Genomic DNA, 18557 nt, shown 5'->3' on the forward strand with positions numbered 1-18557 from the left:
GCCTTGTGGGGCGAGCCTCGCGGGTATCCCTTAAAGACAGCGGCACCTGCCGGGAGGGTTTTCCAGTTCTAACTACGCGACGACCTAGACCTTAACTGAATCCTCACCCCAGAAACCAGGAGGGGAGCACTCGAGAAGGCCCTTTCCCGCTTGAGGCCCGGTGGCCAGGACAATTCGCAAAACCTCTACCGGCGCGGGTACGCAGTAACTGTCCTATAATTACTGAGTGAGCAAATACATGGCTGGAAGAACACGGAAGGGCGCGTTCCTTCTCTGCACAGAACAGGAACGCGGCGCTCCGAGTTAACTCATCCCAGAGGTTCCTTTGCGACTCAAGGGTCCATGCGGCAGTTTTACACTACTTACTTCCCCTCTCAGAACCTCGCTTTTCCTTTCTGAAGAAGAGGAGCTGGGATGGACCTCAGAGGTCCATTAGGAGTCTCACGGACTACGCTGGCCAACCCTTGTCAAGTCGCACAACCTCTCTGAACCTCCTGTATGATGAGGTGGGGGAGGGGCCGTTCCGTAGCTTTCCCAAGCTTGGTGGCAGCAGCCCAGCCCAGGGTTCCTGAGGGCCCCGCCCCCCACGTCCGGTCCACGCGCTCCGCGAGGGTACCTGGCTATTGTCCCGGCCGAGTGGCAGGTCGCGGGGCGCAGGGCAACGAATACTCAGGGCCGGCGGCCGCTCGTCGCGCTCGCCGGGTGAGCTGACGGCCGAACCCGAGGGCTCGCTCACGTCGCTGGCCGTGTCCTCGCTGCCGCCTGGCCCCGGCAGGCCGACCGCGTCGGGCCGGCCCGCGCTGCGCGGCGTGCGAGCCGAGCCGCGGCGGCCCACGCTGTACGCGTCGAAGTCGATGGTCTTGTTCTCGTAGGCGCCCTCCACCGCGGCGAACATGCCGCCGTACTTCTGGCGCGGGGTCTGCGCCGCGCTGCCCGGCCGCGCCAGGTACACGGGCAGGTCGTCCTCCGTGTTCCACGCGCGCCGCCGGTCCGCCATACCCGTCCAAGGCCGGCCGCCCGCCCGCGCTCCCGCCCGCGGCCCTCGCCTCCTCCGTGCGCCGCGCTCCTCGCCTCGGTGCGGGCCCGCGGCTGCCCAGGCGCGACTGCAGCCTGGAGAGGGCGGGCGGGGCGGGGCGGGGCGCGCGGCGGGGCGGGGCCGGGGCGGGGCGGGGCGGGGCCTCCAGGCGGCTGCGGCCGAGCTCTACCACCAGCTACAAAGGACCGGGAGGCGGGGACCGCGGTTGGGGCGGGGAACGACGGTGACGTGCGGGAGCCGCAGCGCAGAGGGCGGGCGGCCGAACCGCAGTGCCCTCGACGCACCCCCACTCCCCGCCCCCCCGGCGGAGCGCAGGGCGCTAGCGGAACGAGGGGTGGGAGCCGCGTGCATGCACACACACACACACACACACACACACACACACACACACACCAAGGCACACATAGGCACACAGGTTCTCACCCGCACACCAGACAATTACACCAAATTACACCAAACACGTGAGAGATGTACAACATGTTGTTACACACACAAGTCAATTCCGAGACAGAGGCTCGTTCACGGACGCCGTAGACAATTTTGCACACATACACGTATATGATTGGACACATTCTGGAGTGCACTCCCCGCCCCCACACACACACACAATCAGAAATTCTTATTGTCCAAAATCCCTATGCATACACAGCATCGCACTGAAATCAATTGCCCAACCTAGGAGACACACATATCAGACACCGTTCATTCACTCAGCGCTACTGTGTTGATTGCCTGATAGTACCTGGCACTGGCATGGGCTTGGGCACAGGGCCACGAACAGAAGCCCCTGCCCTCTAGGAGTTGACCTTCTAAGAAGGGGAGGACACAAGCTCTGGTAGGATGTGCCTTGCAACGCTAAGGGCAGAGGGTGACACGCAGGGCAAGGGACATGCCAGTAGCTCACTCCTGCAGACAGGAGGACAAAGGCCCTCTCACAACTGAGCCAACAACTCACACGTGGACTGGATGCACACTTCAGTGACACAGTATGACAAAGAAATTTTCCACACCAATACCAAAGGCAAAGGCGACTCCACACACGTGAGCTCAGACTCCCTACAGAACGCCCACACACATCCACACCAGAAATAAGTCCCAAGCTGAAATAGAAACGCTCTAGAGAGGAACACACAAAGAGCTAGAGCACACACACAAGCACCTGGCGGTCGCCCAGTCAAACGTGCCCTGTGGAGGAGCACCTCCCACCCTCCAGGGTTCAGCTCGCCCTTGCCGGGGTCCTCTGAGCTGGACCCGGAAAGGGCATGGGGACGGGGGTGTCCCTCTGCTGGGTCTCTCCTTGTCTTTCCCGGGGGCCAGACAATGGGGGCTTCCTGTAGGCAGGCTCCCTCATCTCTCCATGATTTTCAGGCTAAGGACCATGAGTACTCCCAGCAGAGACCCAGCAGTCTGGCTGCGCTTTGCGGGCGAGTCTAGACATGCAGTCTAAGACCATGTGGGGACTGCTGGGGAGAACGTCAGCAGCGAGCCCAGTGCCCCTTCTCCACAGCCCTGCCTGTGTGTCCTCTGGATGGTGGGAGCTGTCCCTTCAGCACCAAGCCAGGGGAGATTTGCATTCTGAGACTGTTGAGACCCAAAGACTGAAGACTGGCAAATCTGGATGCATGGCCGCAGCCAACACCTCCCTGCATTTACTGTTTCCACCCTGGAACAAGCCAATCTGGGCTACAAGTGTGTACTTTTCCCTGTCATGAGTTAGGAATGGAGAGGTGGGGGGAAGAAGTGGATGCTAAGCCAGCCTGCACCCCAGACTCATTCATTCTGTGGGCATATAGCAAATTTTTTTAAATTTTATTTTTTAAGCTTTTAAAATTTATTTATTTATTTATTTATTTATTTATTTATTTATTCGAGGTACTTAGGATCAAACCCAGGGCCTTGTGCATGCTAGGCAAACACTCTGCAGCTGAACTACATTCCCATCCCTGCAAGTGTGTTTCTGTGCTTGAGAGAGACTAGTACTGGGAAGAAAGGTACTTAGAAAGCCCTTGCCTTCAAGAAGTGCATACTGTAATTTGTGAGAGGGTTGTCAAACACAAACAAGAAGAGTGGACCTCTGATCCACCATCTTCACCCACGTCCTGGGTCCTCCCTCCTCTCGACCTGGTGCCTGTACAGATCTATGCCACAGGTACACTCCTCAGGGACAAAGGACTCCAGGTCCTTTGTGTTCCCAAAAGTCAACTGAAGACCTCTCTGCCCTGTGAAATAGTATTCCCAGCACATCGCAGGCAAGGAAAGTTCATGTTGAAGACCACATAGAAATTCCTAGAGCTGCACAAATATTCGGGGATAAAGTCCACAGGAATATGAAGGAATTCAACAGTCTGAGTTAGATGGGCCCCATGAGGTCAGTCCTACTCATGCCCGAGTCTACCCTCAACAGCTTAAGGAAATGGTGTCTTGGGCTTTGCCCATGCCAATGGGGTCTCACTGCTTTGAAGAGAACTCCTTCTGTTGCAAGAAAGGGCTCTGTTTCAAGGCTGGAGGGATACAAGCAGGAGGTGGACAAGAGCTGTCTTTACACAAAAGCAAGAAAGCACAATAACAGTCCCCACTCTAGAGTTTTCCACGTGCCGGGGACAACTGAAGGCCCTGCACCAAGGGCAGGTCTGCTATACCTTGCAGCAACCTCTGAGGTACCATTGCTGCCTTGTTTTACAGATGAGGAAACTGAGGCCCAGAGAGGTCAGTGACTTGCCTCTGGTCTAGTGAGACTGCTGGGATTTGGACACTTCAGTCATGCCGAGGTCTGCATCCACTCCCGTTTCCCCTCCCCAAAAGCAGGGCAGGGAGAAGAGAGAATGGATGTGGTGAGGCCAGAAGGGTCTGGATTTGGGGGTTGGAGCTTGGCCCCTGTGCGACCCTGGGCAACGAGTCATTCAACAGCGAGCTGGCCACATTCGGGGCGCCCTGTCACGCCCCATCACGGCGCACTTCCCCTGCGGGGCAGGGGCCTGGCAGGCGTGGACTGCCCGCTCTCCATGAGGGTCCGCACACATCATTCGTTTTTCACACTTGATGTTCTGTCTTACACATTTGCTCCTTCGACTGCCCAACTGCATACAATGTTGGAGTCCTTTGCACAGTCTCTCCTGGTCTCAAGGCCAGCAATCCAAGCATGGTGGGGGCAGAGCCAGGACAGCAGTTAGGAAATACACACCTCAACTTGCTGTGAGACCACCCTTGGTCCCTAGAAGAAGCACTACCCTGATGACGGCTGTGACCGCCCTTCCTGTCCTGCAGGTGCACCAGGGAGTGCCCAGGAGTGAATTGCACCATGACACTTGGTGAGAGACCAATCTGAGCAATCCTCTCAGACTGTGAAGCCTTCCAGGGTGGTAGCAAAGGACAGACAGGGAGAGGACTAGAGAGGCCAGTTCAGTTCCATGGTGGAATTTGTTTAGGCACACAAAAAACAAAAGAGTTTTTTTTTTTTTTTTTAAGCCTAAGTTGTAAAAAGAATCTTTTCAGAAAACTAAGAAAAGGGAATGTCATTTGTGACCAGCTGTATACTACTCTTAGTGAATCTGCAAGGCAAGTCATGAGTTAATGTGCTCATTTTAGAGATAAGGAAAGAAATTCAGAGAAGTTAAGCAAGTTGCCTAGGGTGGCATGGCAATGAGTGACAGAAATCCAGGCCAGTTTGATTCTAAAAGGTCTGCTTTTTCTGTTACCTCCAAATCAGTATGTCGGGGATTGTGGTCAGCAAAATAACGGCCCTCAGAGATGGTCACATCATTCCTGGAACTCATGTCACATGGCAAGTGGGAATATTTTGTGTGCTTACATAGGAATTCAGGACGGGGAGATCATCCTGGATTATATGGATCCAGCCAAGGGAAAGATGGGGTCTGTTACTGTGAGAGAGGGAAAAGTGACAGCAGAAGCAGAGGTCGGAGTTAGAGGGTTGGAGATGCCACGCTGCTGCCTCTGAGGATGGAGGAAGGGGCCACCAGGCAGAGGTGGGGGGAGCGAGGCTGCAGCTTCTCCCTGGAGTCCCCCCAAAGAAGCGGGGCCCTGACTTAGCCTGGCGAGACCCATTTCAGACCTGTGACCTCCAGAACTGTGGGAGGATGAGCAAACATTGTTTTTAGGCATTAGGTGGATGGATGGCATCTGTCAGAGCAGCAGGAGGAAATTAATGCAGGGACGAGATGGATCCTAAAGGAAATCCCCTGGCAGTCTGTGCAAACTGGATTTCGCTCGTGAGGAAACTCCGTTCCCTGCCAAAACCAAAGAGTCCTGGAGTCACTGCCTCTCTGTGTCATGTCAGGCTTCCAACACTGGGTGAACCAATAATCAATCAAACATTCAAAAAGGAAAACAAATTCTGTGAAAAGCAGACATTTTAATGTACAAAATTACACAAAGTATACATTTAACCAACATAGAAAAATACATTCTCTTGGGTAACAAGAGAAAATCCTGGCCTGTTTCACACAAGATGGAGCACTTGTTACAAATCTGGAAAACCTGGAAGGGAGGGATGAGCCCAAGTCACAGGGATTGGGAATCTAAGATGCACTCCTGGAAGGTGGCTCTGTTCACGTCATGGGTGGCAGGCAGCGTGGGACAGACACTGTCCCAGCACCCAAGGAGGGTCCTGCCAAAGAGTGTCCAAAGGGAAGGGCATCTGCTCCCGGGCTCGATGTCCCGTGTGAACAAGCACGGCCACTGTGGGAGGTCCTTACCCACGCTGACGCCTAGGGGACCTTCACATTTAGGCAGCCGCAAGGGGTGGACGGTCGTACTGTGCATTAGGGATCCAGTGGGAAACACACGCTTTCCAAACGGATGTTGTGCTTCACAGACTTCCTGGGATTTCTGTCTAGGATTCAATCCAGGAAGAGTAAGGAGGCCTGGAGGACCTGCCAAAATGAACCCACAAATCTTACTCACATCTCTGCCGGTGGTGCCACGCCCCTCCCTGCCTGACCATCAAAACCTGAGCTGTGGAAGACGGATGGGCCGCAGCTCAGGGTGGAGGGAGATGCTCCAGCACCCCTCGGAGCGGCATCTGCACAGCCTCCTCTCCCAGGGGGCCTGGCGGCCACGAGTGTGCTCAGTGCTTTACGAACCACGTGCTCCCTCAGCGCTCACACCCCCCCGCTGTTCCTGCAGAGGGGCTGGGCACCGGAGCCCACGCCTAAGCTGGCACAGCTGCTTGGCACCGCCAGAGCTCAAGCCCAGAGTCCATTCCCAGCCCCAGAGCTCGCCCCACCTCTGTGAGGGGCAGGCTTTGTCCTTGTCCCTGTGAGGAGCCTAGGTTCGCAGCGGTCACATCACTGCACGGGAATCATTCTCCCCTCCACTTCCAGGTCCTGCTTCAAATACGGCATCATGACACTTTGGAGAATGTCGAGACAGAGTTGAAATGAAGCTCTTCGATACTTGTGACACTCTTATCCCTTGATCTCTCTCTGCCCTTTTTCGGCCAGCATATGGAGGTGCTCAGTTCATGCTCTGTCCCAGCCGCAGCTTCGCGGTTTCGGCTCCGTGGCTGTGCACTGCATGGACACCAGGCGTGGGAAAGATCAGGTGGGATAAAGAGAAGGCCATTCTTCAACGCCAGGTCTGTCGCCTTACTGAAAGCAGTTTTAGGTCCTAGGTATGAATTCTCTTTCTCTAGAAATTCTCATGACACAGGGAAGAGGACTAAATATATCAGCAAGCCCCCGGGGTTTTCTTTCTCATTTTCCTTAAGGCACCAGAGAATTTCAAAGAATTCATTTCAAAGCTAAGTAGGAATAAAGTTGGTCATGGGTGCACAGGCTGAATGCAAACCTAGTGCTCTTTGCTTACACCATTGACAAGGCCGCTCACCAGATCTGTCTCTGAAGGGCTTAGGGTGCAGGAGCTCCACCCGGGAGGCTCGCTCAGTGTCTCTAGCACATCATCAGTGGCAGTGTCTGGACTTTATCTGGACTTCCAGGTAGTTGTGCAGTGACAGCCACCGAGAGTCCAGCCCCAGAGCTGCCCTGTGGAGCAGAGTGCCATCACGTGTCCTGCAAATCCATTTCCCTAAGGATTATCCTCAGCTTGAAAGGCCCTCTAACACCGTCACAAAGCCGGCTCACAGACAGAAATACTCCCAAGATGAGAAACTTCCTCCTGTCAACTCTGAGAGCACATTTTTTTCCCACTGAGGAGTAAAAGTGAATATGAGTCGAACACCGGAGAAACCCGCAGTGGCATCTTGGAATTTAATTAGCAGAGGGGATGGGAGATTTTGCAAGGGGCTGTGGGGCCATAGTCTGAAGGTTCTCTCCCTGGTGCCTGTCAGAACCACCGGGGAGCTCTGTGAAGGAGCCCTGCCTGGCCCCGGCAAGGCGACCTGATGCAGGTGTCCTGGGTGGAGGCCTGGGCCTTTTAGAAAGCTTGCAGTGCAGTCCACAGTGCAATCGTGGTCAAGAACCACCAGCACAGGTCTTCACGGCCTACCAGTGGCCTGGAAGGCGGGTGGCAGATCTCTTGGGACACTCCCTCCTCCCCGCCCCTGAACAGCATGATCTCAACACAGAAGGAAAGGTCGATGGTCTGAAAGACGTCAGAATTGTCTGGCACCCTATTCTCAGAAGTCGACTGAGTTCTCAAAAAGTTCCACTTTCCAGTCCTGGAATCTCAGCCTGGAGTCAAATGGGAGCTGTGATCTCTTAAAAGAAACTCAGCAGCCCAAGGGAGAAAAGACCCCCTCAAGTTGATAAAGTCTGTTCAATAAATTGCTGAGTAAAACAACAAAAAAATGGAACTATTCTTTGAGAGGATTTGGGTTCCCCACACTCTGCAGTGATGGGTAACTAGACTCCAAAATAGAATCATTCATGAAATTTCCATCAACTCTGCTGTGTTTTCATACTGAGGAACTAGGTAGGGGAGGTTGTGGAGGGTGGATCCAAACCTCAGTCACAAAAGTCTAGCCAAGAACAGGTGAGTTTCCAAGGTACCTTGGGGTTCAGGGCTTCCCCAGGGAGAAACAAGCTCATGGATTTGACCCACAAGGAGAGAATTCCTGGCATTAATGTGTTGCTAGGTGGAGCCACACAGACTGTGACCTGCTAAAAAATGAATTGCATTGTGGCATTCCAACCCAGAGGAGCTCGCCTTGTGGCACAGCTGGGAATCCTTCATAAAGACTTCAGAGCCAGGTTTGCCCTCTGAATCAAGACGGGTTCAGGGGAACCCCACTGGCTTCTGTTTCCTCCCTGGTAGAAAGAGGAAAGGCGGGCATTGATCCTAAAGTCTAAGGCCCTCTCCAGTCCCAATGGAGGGCATTTCTGGATCTGTTATCTCAATTCCTGCTCTGCGGGGGAAGGGCAAGGGAGTGACCACCCAAGCACATGACCTGGCATCGTCCACAGAGTGATCTGCCCACACTGCCTCGGCTCCCGGCTGCCATCGCACCTTCAGCATACCTATTTTAAGCATACTGCCTAGTGGTTCATAGGGAAATGTTACCATGCCAACTGGCTGGCTGTTGCTAATCATAATCTATGAATGTGCAGTACAACCATCTGACAAGCGAGTCTTTTCTTCCTGAGCCTGGGGACATTTTCCAAATTGTCCTAAGACAGATCATCACCATGCTCATAATGGCAGAGAGTAGGTGCATAATAAGTTTGCGCTGAGTTGATGACCTGAACAAAATATAACACTTAGGTCTGACCAGTGCCTTCCCCCCAGTGTATCCACTGTTTCCACAGCAAGTGCAGAAGCAGCTATTTTGTTACCCCTATTTGCCAGATGAGGAAACCGAGGAGGGGAACTTACTTTCCCTGGTCTCCAAGTTAGTAAGTTGCAGAACTCAGATGGAGCCTAGTTCCTCTGATTTAAACCCCAATCCTCTTCTCCTAGACCAGGTGGTGTCTGTCACCTCTGGAGCATGTGGAAAGTCAATAGCACCTCTCCTGTATGATGAAATGCTTTTCCATCTACCTTTCCATTTCATTCAAAGCTGAGAGGTGGGGTTCTGCCAGGGTCCCCCTTGTGCAGTGGGATGGACCATTCACTTCATGGAAGCCTCTCTGGAGGACTTCTGGAAAGGACAGAGGTAACGGTGACAACATGAATGGGCAGGAAGACCAGTGGTAGGGGATGGCTGGGGACTCCGGACGAGCATGCCATCTGGGGCTGGAGAAGAAGCAGGCAGGGCCGGGAACGGAGGATACCCCATCCTCCAGCAACAAGCCCCGAGGGCAAGCTGCGCCCTGCAGAAAGCCAGCTCGGGGGCGCTTACCAAGTGCTTAGCGACTGGCTGACCAGGTGACCAATGTGAATTCTCACTGCAGTAGGTGGGGACTTGGAGCAATCTGCCTTCACTTATTAGTCCAGAGTCTACTGCTGGGCCTGGCAGCCGGTGCTGGTTGATTGAATGAAGGAATGAACCTGATAAGGGACAACCCATAACCCCAAGAACCTGTGAGTCCTGGAGGGAGCCGGGCGGAGTGGGGGGCACTAGAAGACAGAGTTTTCCTAATTTCTTTTTTAATATTTGGAAAACATGACATTCTTTTAACCTAGGGGGCAGATTTCTGCTTGGGAAGGGAAGAAAAGGAAACTTTATTCCCTTTATTGAGCATATACTAAGCGCTCTTATTTCTTCTGGTGCTGGTGAGGACAGTAATATGGCCCCCATTTACCAAGAGAGGACTTTGCAGATCAGACAGCAGGCTAACCTGCCCAGGGTGGGCTTTGAAATCAGGCTTACAAATTCTGAAGCCAGGTTGTTTCCATGATGTCATGCATCTTGCCAGGAAAGAGATCTGAAGCCCTTGGACAGGGTCCCACTGTTAGAAAGTAGCATTTGTGAAGCACCTGCTGGGTGCCAGCCTCCACCACTAAGTCACCCGACTTGACCTGCAATCTTGTTAATGCCACTTGATCTCTCCCCCCCTCCTCCCCCTCCTCCGCTCTCCCTGTACTAGGGGTCATACCCAGAGCCTCCTGCACGCTAGGCAGGTGCGCCACATCCCAGCCCGACTCAGGCTCAGTGGACATGTGCCCCGCTTCATCTTCACCATAAGGCTGAAGAGGAGGCTGCATTTCTCTTCTGTCCTCCACAGTGGAAACCAAGGCTCAGAATGGTTAGGGGCTTTGCCCCAGGTCACTGGACCAGTGGCAGCAGAGCTGAGGGTCCAGCCCCAGCAGGGCGTAGCTGGTCCAGGACCACTCCTGGAGAGTGCAATTTTGGGACTGCTCACCTGGGGGACAGGCCAGGCCACTGTCCCTCTCTGTGCCTCTGGATCCTCACCCACAATATGAAGGTGACAAAAGACCCAGTGTCACCAAGTGACAGCAGTGGAGACCTGCAGCTCATGGTGACTTGAGAAATCAGTGGGTCCCTGAGGCCCACTGGGTCAGGTGCCTGCCAGAGGGGGGTTGCTGACCTCAAGCAACTGTGACCGTGACCAGGAAGGAGGGTCCAAAGTTATAGGGCCACCAATGAGCCAAGATAGTCAGACACCAGATTACATAAGGACTTTCCTGGTCTTTAAGTCACTTGCCAATCATTGGAAACGCGGCAGAGGTATCTGTAAACCAAGCCAGCAGCAGTCTTCTCGACAGCCTCCAGGCAGAGGCCAGCCAGCTGTCCCTTGATGGTGAGCGTGGACAGAGGGTGGTGCGTCCCTAGGGCAGGACGCCACTCAGCCTTGAGCAGGAAGGCTTCGCCATGCGCCGACCCAGACACGTCCTGCACGCACAGTAGCCAGTCACCAAAGAACACATTCTGTGGGATCCCAGTTGCGGGAGGTCCCTGGAGACAGAGGTGACAGTGGTGTTGCTGGGGCCCGGGGAGGGGACGGGGAGCTAGTGTTAATGGAGACAGCGCTTCAGCTTGGGAAGCTCCAGAGATGGTGGGGGTGACGGGGCACAGTGAGTGTGCTCAGTGCCCGACCCAGATGGTTCACCAAGATGGCGATCTCATGCCACCTTCATCTCACCCAACCAATCAACCAACCGGCAAAGCAAAAGGTGCAAACCAAGTAAGATGCACTGTGTACCTGCTGTGCCGAGAAGCTGCAGGGTCAGTCACTCGCCCCTCACTGACCACCGCCCCCACGACACCACACTGACCCCGACCCCCAGGCCGCCTCCTGACTTGGACTCCTGCCTCACAGCAGCAGGGCCAGGAAATAAGTGGCTTGGGCTTCACCAGGCAGCTTCTGGGTGGTGCTTAGAGTTCACCTGTCCCCATCACCACTCCTGCTTCCCAGCATCCAGGTAAGCTGGCCCCACAGTCCTGAAGCTCACTGGAGAGAGAGGACAGCCTCGGTCGAGCTGCACTACTGGGCCAGGATGCCCTTCAACTGCTGGGCGGAGGTGCTGGATCCAGGATGCTGTGCTTGGGGTCCTTTGGGTGCGGTGGTTATTTGGGGGTGACAGGTAAGCATAAGTTGCTTAGAGTGACACATGTAGAGAGAAAGAGCTCGCCCTTCTTCCTGGAGCAGGGAGACGGCTTGGGGCCTCCCCCCCAGTCAGCACCTGCTACACAGTGGGCACCAGCAAACAGGGCGGATGTGGACATGCTGCTGGGAAGAGCTGCAGGCCAGCATGTCAGAGCGGCAAGGGGACCTGGAAGGCCTGTGGCCACACCATTGTCCAGAGGAGGAGCTGAGGCCCCTGGAGGCCCAGGGATGGCCTGAAAGTCACCAGCGTTCGAAGCAGAGTCGGGTTTTGGGGCTCCCCAATAGATTTCTTTCTCTCCAGATGAGGGGCACCTGACCATTGGGCTCCAGTCTCCTTTGAGAATCTGTTGAGACCCAGGACCCTGTCCCTCCAAGTCTCCTGCACAGGTTAGGTCGTCCAGCTCAGCCAAGCCTCTGCAGGAGCATCACAGTGTCAAAGTGAGCACTGAGGTCACTTTGAAACCATCCCCTGCAGGTCCTCTCACCCACTCTGGGAGGAACCATGCAGAGCTACAGATGCACCAAGTCCTTAAGGCCAACAGGAGGAGATGGAGTCGCAGCTCACCAACGCAATGATGCCCCGGCACGGGGGAAGCTGCTGCGGTGTTTGGGCGCCTTTGAGCCACAGCTGTCTTGTAGGCAGGGGACCCTCAAACAGGTGAAGAAATGCTCTTTCCAGGAAAGTTAGTAGTCAGCACCAGGTGACACAGCTTAGGAGTGGCAGAGCCAGCAGGTCCTCGGGACTCCAGACCCCAGGTTCCCGCCGATGCTGACACAGCCTTCCTGTGGTCCATTGGGGCCTTTGGCTCCTGGCTGGTGTCAGGTAGAGATGTTCCCATCAGCGAGCTGAGCTAGGAAGATGGAGGTCTGGCTTGTAACGTGGCTTTCCGGGGGGGGTCATAGATCCATCGGTCACTTGGGAGGTAATATTCCCCGGGGTGATGTGGTGGCTCTGTGTGGTCTTCCTTCCTGCAACAACGAAAGCAGGGGTGAGTCCTCAGAGGGGCCAAACCTACCAGTGTGACTTCCACATGCTGCTGTCCACCTGCATCAGCCTTGGGGGTGCTGGGAGGCACCTCCGCTCTGCGCGGTGGGCACCTGTGACACAACCCACCTGCTGTACTCTAGGAAAGAATGTGTTTGCGATTCACAGGGGCAGCCTCTTCTCTGGGGCTTGTGAACCTTGATGTAATATGGACATTCTCTGTGGCCAGGCCTTTGTGCACCCCATGCAGATGGGGCTTCTAATTTTTTCTGAGCCTTTTAAAGAGGTCAGTGGCTATCAGAAGGTCAGAGCAACTGACCCAAAGGAAGAGAGAAATTGGGGTTCTCATGGATGTGTTCACTCCTCCATCCCCAGACCCTATTATATGCCAGGCTGGGTGCCTCTGGGGCTCAGTGTGTGCCCTCCCAAGGTGCCAGTGCACAGGAGAAGACAGGGCAGTATAGGAACCACAGGATGAGTGCAGGTCCTGCTGTAGCTATGAAGGACAGATTGAGATGGCCATGGGGGGCAGCAGGAAGGAACAGGGGAGGTGGGAGAGCCGGAAGAGATTTCCAGGCCCCTGCACTGAGGCCCTGCTGGGAGAGGGAGACGCCAGAGCCAGGAGGACAGAGGCACAAGGGGCTCTTCAGTTGTGTGGAGGAGCTGGAGGATGTTGGGAGTGTCCCAGGTCAGAGCCAGGACAGGGCGAGGACCCAGTCATGGCATGGAAGGATGAGAGGGAGGTAGAAAGGAAAGGTGTCAGGGGTGGGGAGTGCCTGGAGATAGTGACATCTGGGCAGGGTTGGGGACCAATAGGAGTTTCCTGGACAGAGAACAGAGCTTGGGTAGGAGTCAGCGGCATGAGATGGCTCGGGCCAGAGGGGCTCAGCAGAGGGAGTCAGGTGGGCAGAGAGGGGTCCAGTGAGCTCTGTGCCAGGAGGAACCTGCATGGACGCTGCCAGATTCCCAAGTGCATCTGGGCAAGGTGGCAGCTTACTGAGGGGTTCCAGGAAAGTTCAAACCTATCAGAGCACGGAATCCCTCCGTGGTTCTGCAGTCGCCCCGGCTGATTTCACTGGGGCAGGACTTGCTGGGGGTCTTCAGGGCTGGATAATCATGGTCACAGAGCTTGTGGCCGCGTCCACCACGGACACTGGTGAGGAGTTCCAATCTTGGAACGAAGTTGCTCTCGCTGCACGTTTATCTGTGCAGGTATTTTTGAGTCTGCTTTCCTAAATGTATTTATATCTGTCTGTGTACCATATCACATGCATTTTTGGGAGGGAATAAGCAACTTAAACAAAATCCTCAAACCTTATAGGGCCACTGATACCACACGTCCCCATGCATCCAAATCACTCAGGGACCTCTGTAAATGCTCAGATCCCTACGCTCAATTCCGGCCTTCGGGGTTCTATGTCCATGAGCGATTTTGAAGCCTGTGATTCCAGTGAGTACCATTCTCCTGCAGTCAGCCAGGGGCTTCCCATTCATTCCGCTCCTGCACTAAGTACCCGGCATCTGGGTATTGCTGCATTGAGTGATGCTGCAGTCTGAGGACTAAGCAGGAAAGTAATGTTGCTGTCACTAGAAGCAGCTGAGTGACACCAAACACAAAGCAATCATCATTCCTTGCCTGGGTCCCACACATGGTTCATACACAAATTCTTGCACTGACCAAGAAATTAATGCAACAACAGCTCCAGAATTAATGAACAGGGTCCCCTCCACAACCCAAGTGTCCCAAAGTATCCTTGTCAGAATAATTCCTGACAAAGTTATGCTTAGAAAAATTACAGTACACAAAAACATATCCTGAGAAATGGTCAGCAGAAAAAGAAAAAACAGAAAAATCACTTTAAGGGGTTACATGGAATAGGAATTCTATAAAGGACTTTAAAATAATGCTTACAACACCCACTTATATGTTCTGTAAGAAAAGAACAGAGTCACCAATATAAGATCTCTATAAGTAGGTTAAGCAGCAAACTAGACATGGGTGAAGAGAGACTTAGTGAACCCAAGGCAGTGATGAGGAAATCACCCAAAATTCAGCACAGACAGATAAAAAGGTTGGGGGAAGGGGTTGCTGAGATTGAGTGGATAGTAATGGGCTCTCTGAGGAGGTGACCTTAGAGTTAAGACCCAAAGACAAGGGAGATCGTCATGGAAAGAAGTGAGGCTGAGGGTCCTAGGCCTAAGAGGCAGACAAGCTCGGCAGGGCAGGTGGGCGTGTTTGAGGAACACAAAGCAGACCCTGTGTGGCTGTGGAGGTTCTGTGGAGAAGAGGAGCCAGGAGACCAGCCCAGAAGTGGGGCTAAGGGGAGCCATGCCCCAGCTGTGCAGAGCGGCCATTGCACACTCACTCCCTCACTCACGGGTTCCCTGGCAGTGCCACTGTGCCAGGCCCTGTGCTCAAGGCAATGGGGAGTGCTGAGATGGATAAAGCTCGGCACCTGGTCCTCAAGGGCCTCCCTGCGTGAGCCAATGGACCAGTAACCAGCTTTAACACAAGGGAACAGACTGCCAGCCAGGAAGAGACAGAGTGGGGTGTGGGGTCAGAGAAGGAGCCCCTGGGAGACCTGACGGAGGCATGGGAGGCACTTCTTGAGGGAGTCAGAGAGCTCTCTGCACTGTAGGGGGGTGGCAGAGAGGACACCAGGGCAGAAGGAGGCTCTAACCCAGGCGCTTCAAGGCCCCCACCAACCCCACGACGTGAGGTACGGCAGCTGGGCAACTGAGACCAGGCTGCAGCCTCACCTGGCAGTCCACTGGAGGAAGGAGCCAGTGAGCAGGCGGCGGGGACCCAAGCAGGGACGCGACCACATGACGGGGAGGGGAGAAGCCCTGGGGCATCAGAAAACGAGGCCAAAAATGGGGACAGAAGCCCATGCCCTACTTAGTTCCAGACCCTTGAAGAGGAGAGCTCCTCCAGGAGAGCAGCACAGACGTGCTGTCCTCGACACTGTGCTCGGGGCCAGGCAGCTCGGGGGACAGGGGAAGGTCGCCCTTGGGGACTGCTTCATCACCACCTTTCCTCCCCCTCCGATCTGTAGGTCCCAGTGGAGTGACTTGACCCAGGACAAGAGGGAGAACCCCTGCTCGTGCGGAGCTGGGGCTCCGGCCCTCTCTCCTGCACTGCCATCCCACCAGTGGCCAACCGCCATCTCTTCCCGGACCTCAGGGACAGCCTCCTAACCAGGCTCCCGACGGCTGGCCCCACCCCCGTGCACACAGCCACCAGTTACTAGAAGGAGGATGACATATTCCTCTGCCTCAAACCTCGTCTCTCTCCACTCTGAGGACGCACCCAGACGCCAGCAAGCCTGTGACATCTGCCCAGGCTGCCTCTCCCAGCTGCTCTCTGGAATTCAGGCCGGTCCACAAACTGCGGCAGACACAGGGGCTCTCGGAGACCCAGCACAGCCGCCAACCTGCCAGCATGATGCCAGGTGCCCGGGTGGATGGGCACGCATGCCGGCCACCAAGGGCAGCACTCCTGGCAAGGGCGGCAGTCTCCCGGGCTGTCTCCAGCGTCGTTCTCTTCTCGGCGTCCGGGATCTGGGAGCTTCCATTTCCATGACTCTGCACCAGGGGCAGTTCCGGGCCAGAAATAGCTGTGCTTTCCAAGTGGCCCGCATCCAGGTGTGAGATCCAGTTCATCAGTCAAGCCTGCAGCAGCTCCAAGTGGCTCGTAGACACTGCTGAGTGCTCAGGATCAAGGAGCAGGCTGTGCGTGTGCTCCCTGGAGCTCGCGGCCCTGAGGACCGAGGACAGCCAGGCTCCACAGGTGACCAGAACCGCCAGGGGAGCCTGGAGGTGCAGGCTGAGGAGGGTTCTGTGGGAGCCCCAGGAGGCACCTGCCCCAGGCGGACCCGAAGAGAGTGAGCCCAGCGCTCTAGGAGGGAGGACCGGCGGGGGCAAGCAGGACGGGCCACGAGTTACAGGATGAGGTACACGAGTGCCTGCCCCGTGTGGGCCACCGCCTCAGCCCTGGACAGGGGTAGCCACACGGAATCCTCGTGGCTCCCTAGGAAGCATATTTATCAAGTTCCCATGTACAGACAAGGATGCTGAGATGCACAGGGAAATGTCCCCAAGGTCCCACTGGAGGAGGTGGTGGCATGGGATTTTACAGAGACCTGCCAGACCCATGCCCAGAGGAAGAGGGTGAAAACAGCCCGTGCCGGCGGGAACTGCCCGTGAGAGCCCGAGAGCGGGACGCGTCCTGAGCAGGGACAGGCAGGACGCGGACCGACCTAGTGACTCATCGACTGCACCCTGCTCCAGCGTGCTCTCGGGGGTAGTCAGCACTTTCAGCAGGTAAAGGGAATCAAGTGTAACCTTCATGATTTTTTTTTTTCAAACAAAAGCTTTCAAAATTTAAGAATCCACTCCGTTTGCTCCATCTGGTCACTAATTTTTATGTTTCAAATGCTGTCTGTGCTTGTGATCCATGCTGTGCTCTAAACACGTTTGGTGTGAATCTCAGAGTTTTAATTAGCGTGCTGGCTGCTCCTACAGAGTCACGCAGAATACATCCACGTACTTAGATGAGGAAACAGACGCCCCCCGGAAAGCAAGCGACCCCACTGGGATTGCCCAGTGCAATCATGGCTGAGTGTGGAACAGCTTCCTGGTTCTCCCACCTTCAGCATGATAGTGTCCCTATTTTTCCAGATGTTTCCACAAAACCAGTGGGTTCTTCCCCTCTGTGTCTACCAAACATTTGAAGTTTTCTGGCCCTTCTCAAAGTGAGGTCTCTCCCCTCTGGAGGTTCCATGAAGATGGCTGCTGACCTGCCCTTGGATATCTCTGAGGGGCAGGGAGCACCCTGCCAGGGAGGCCTGTTCCATTGGCAGCTGTCATGGTTGGGAAATTGATCCATGAATTGAGACTTGTAGGAACGTGTGTGGCCCCCAGAACAAATGTTTCACATGCCAATTGGGGTTCATTTATGGAGAGGGTTTTTCTGCAGACATGCTGAGCTTGGTCCACATGATTCCCTGGCTGCCCTGTGACTCCCCAGGATTAGGAGAGAATGCACAGAAAGACCAGCTTTGCTATGTCCTCTACCCAAAGCAGCGTGACCTGCTTATCTGTCACGGGTTAAAATATAAAGAGGTGACTTGCTGCTTTCAGGCCCTGGCAGGACCCAGAAGAGGAAACTGCACAGACCACAGGTAAATGTGCAGCTGGCTCTCAGACAAAAGCAGACCTGAGTTTTCATATTTGCTGATTCCTATGGTGTAAACACTCTCACTATGGGTGAGTGCCAGCCACTGTCACAATGTCACGGAGAAGCTGGGGTCTTGCAAGCCAGGCGGGGCCAGCTCAGTGCGCCCGTGGGTGGGGCTTGGGTAAGAGTGTGCATGTGAGAGAGTGAAGGAGTTCATGAATGAGAGCTGGATACTAATTTTACAAAAGTGATATGAGAAAACCAGAATGAGCAAAAAAATATTTTTATAACTACAGTAGATACAATGTTATGAAGAAAACCATCTGGGATAGATACAAGAAGCATTTTTAGCTATGACTCCAAATTACCTTCAAGGGAATGCGTGTGTCCTTATGGTGGAGGCCTGACGGGCGGAGCAAGGCATTCGCAGGAGCACGGGCGCGTGCACGCGGGTGTGTGCGAGCGCCGCAGCAGTGTGCTCCCGGCACCCGGCTTTGTTTTAATCAGATGTGGAAACATCGCCGTCAAGGGACACCGCTGCCCTGGAAGGAGAGCTTACTTCTCGCGGCTGCCCGGGGAGAGGCAGCGAAGGCCCTGCGGGCAGGCGGCAGGCAGGGGCCAGCGGAGGCTGCCCAGGGCCTCCACAGCTTCTGCGGGAAGGGGTGGGAAGGGCGGGCCAGGTGAGCAAGGCTGGGTTGGACAGTCCGAGGGATGCCGGGCTCCAGGGCTGCCTCCCGCTGTCTGTGCCTGGTTCTGGGGTGACAGAAGTGCTGGTTTGGTGTGTCCGGCTCAGACAAGGGGTGGCCGGGTGCCGGCTCTGATGGTCTAGTTTGCACCTGACAGGAAGTGCTTCCCCTGTCTAGGGGTCAGACAGCCCGCCAAGGGTGGCTGTCCCTGGCCAATGGCCCAAGAAGGCAAAGCATCGTAAAATGC

At 55.0% G+C, this 18557-nt stretch overlaps 1 protein-coding gene across 1 annotated transcript in view; it reads right to left on the bottom strand.

The window, feature by feature from the left end:
• Nucleotides 1-1088, bottom strand: part of Crmp1 (collapsin response mediator protein 1) — a 62226-nt gene extending 61138 nt beyond the window's left edge. Inside the window, exon 1 of the mRNA XM_047566599.1 lies at nucleotides 617-1088. Within this exon, the coding sequence (XP_047422555.1) occupies nucleotides 617-997 (381 nt within the window). The 5' untranslated portion in view covers nucleotides 998-1088. The remainder of the gene's footprint in view (nucleotides 1-616) is intronic.
• Nucleotides 1089-18557: the final 17469 nt, after the last annotated feature.

The sequence above is a fragment of the Sciurus carolinensis genome, chromosome 10, assembly GCF_902686445.1.
Source record: "Sciurus carolinensis chromosome 10, mSciCar1.2, whole genome shotgun sequence".
Classification (NCBI taxonomy): Eukaryota; Metazoa; Chordata; class Mammalia; order Rodentia; family Sciuridae; genus Sciurus; species Sciurus carolinensis.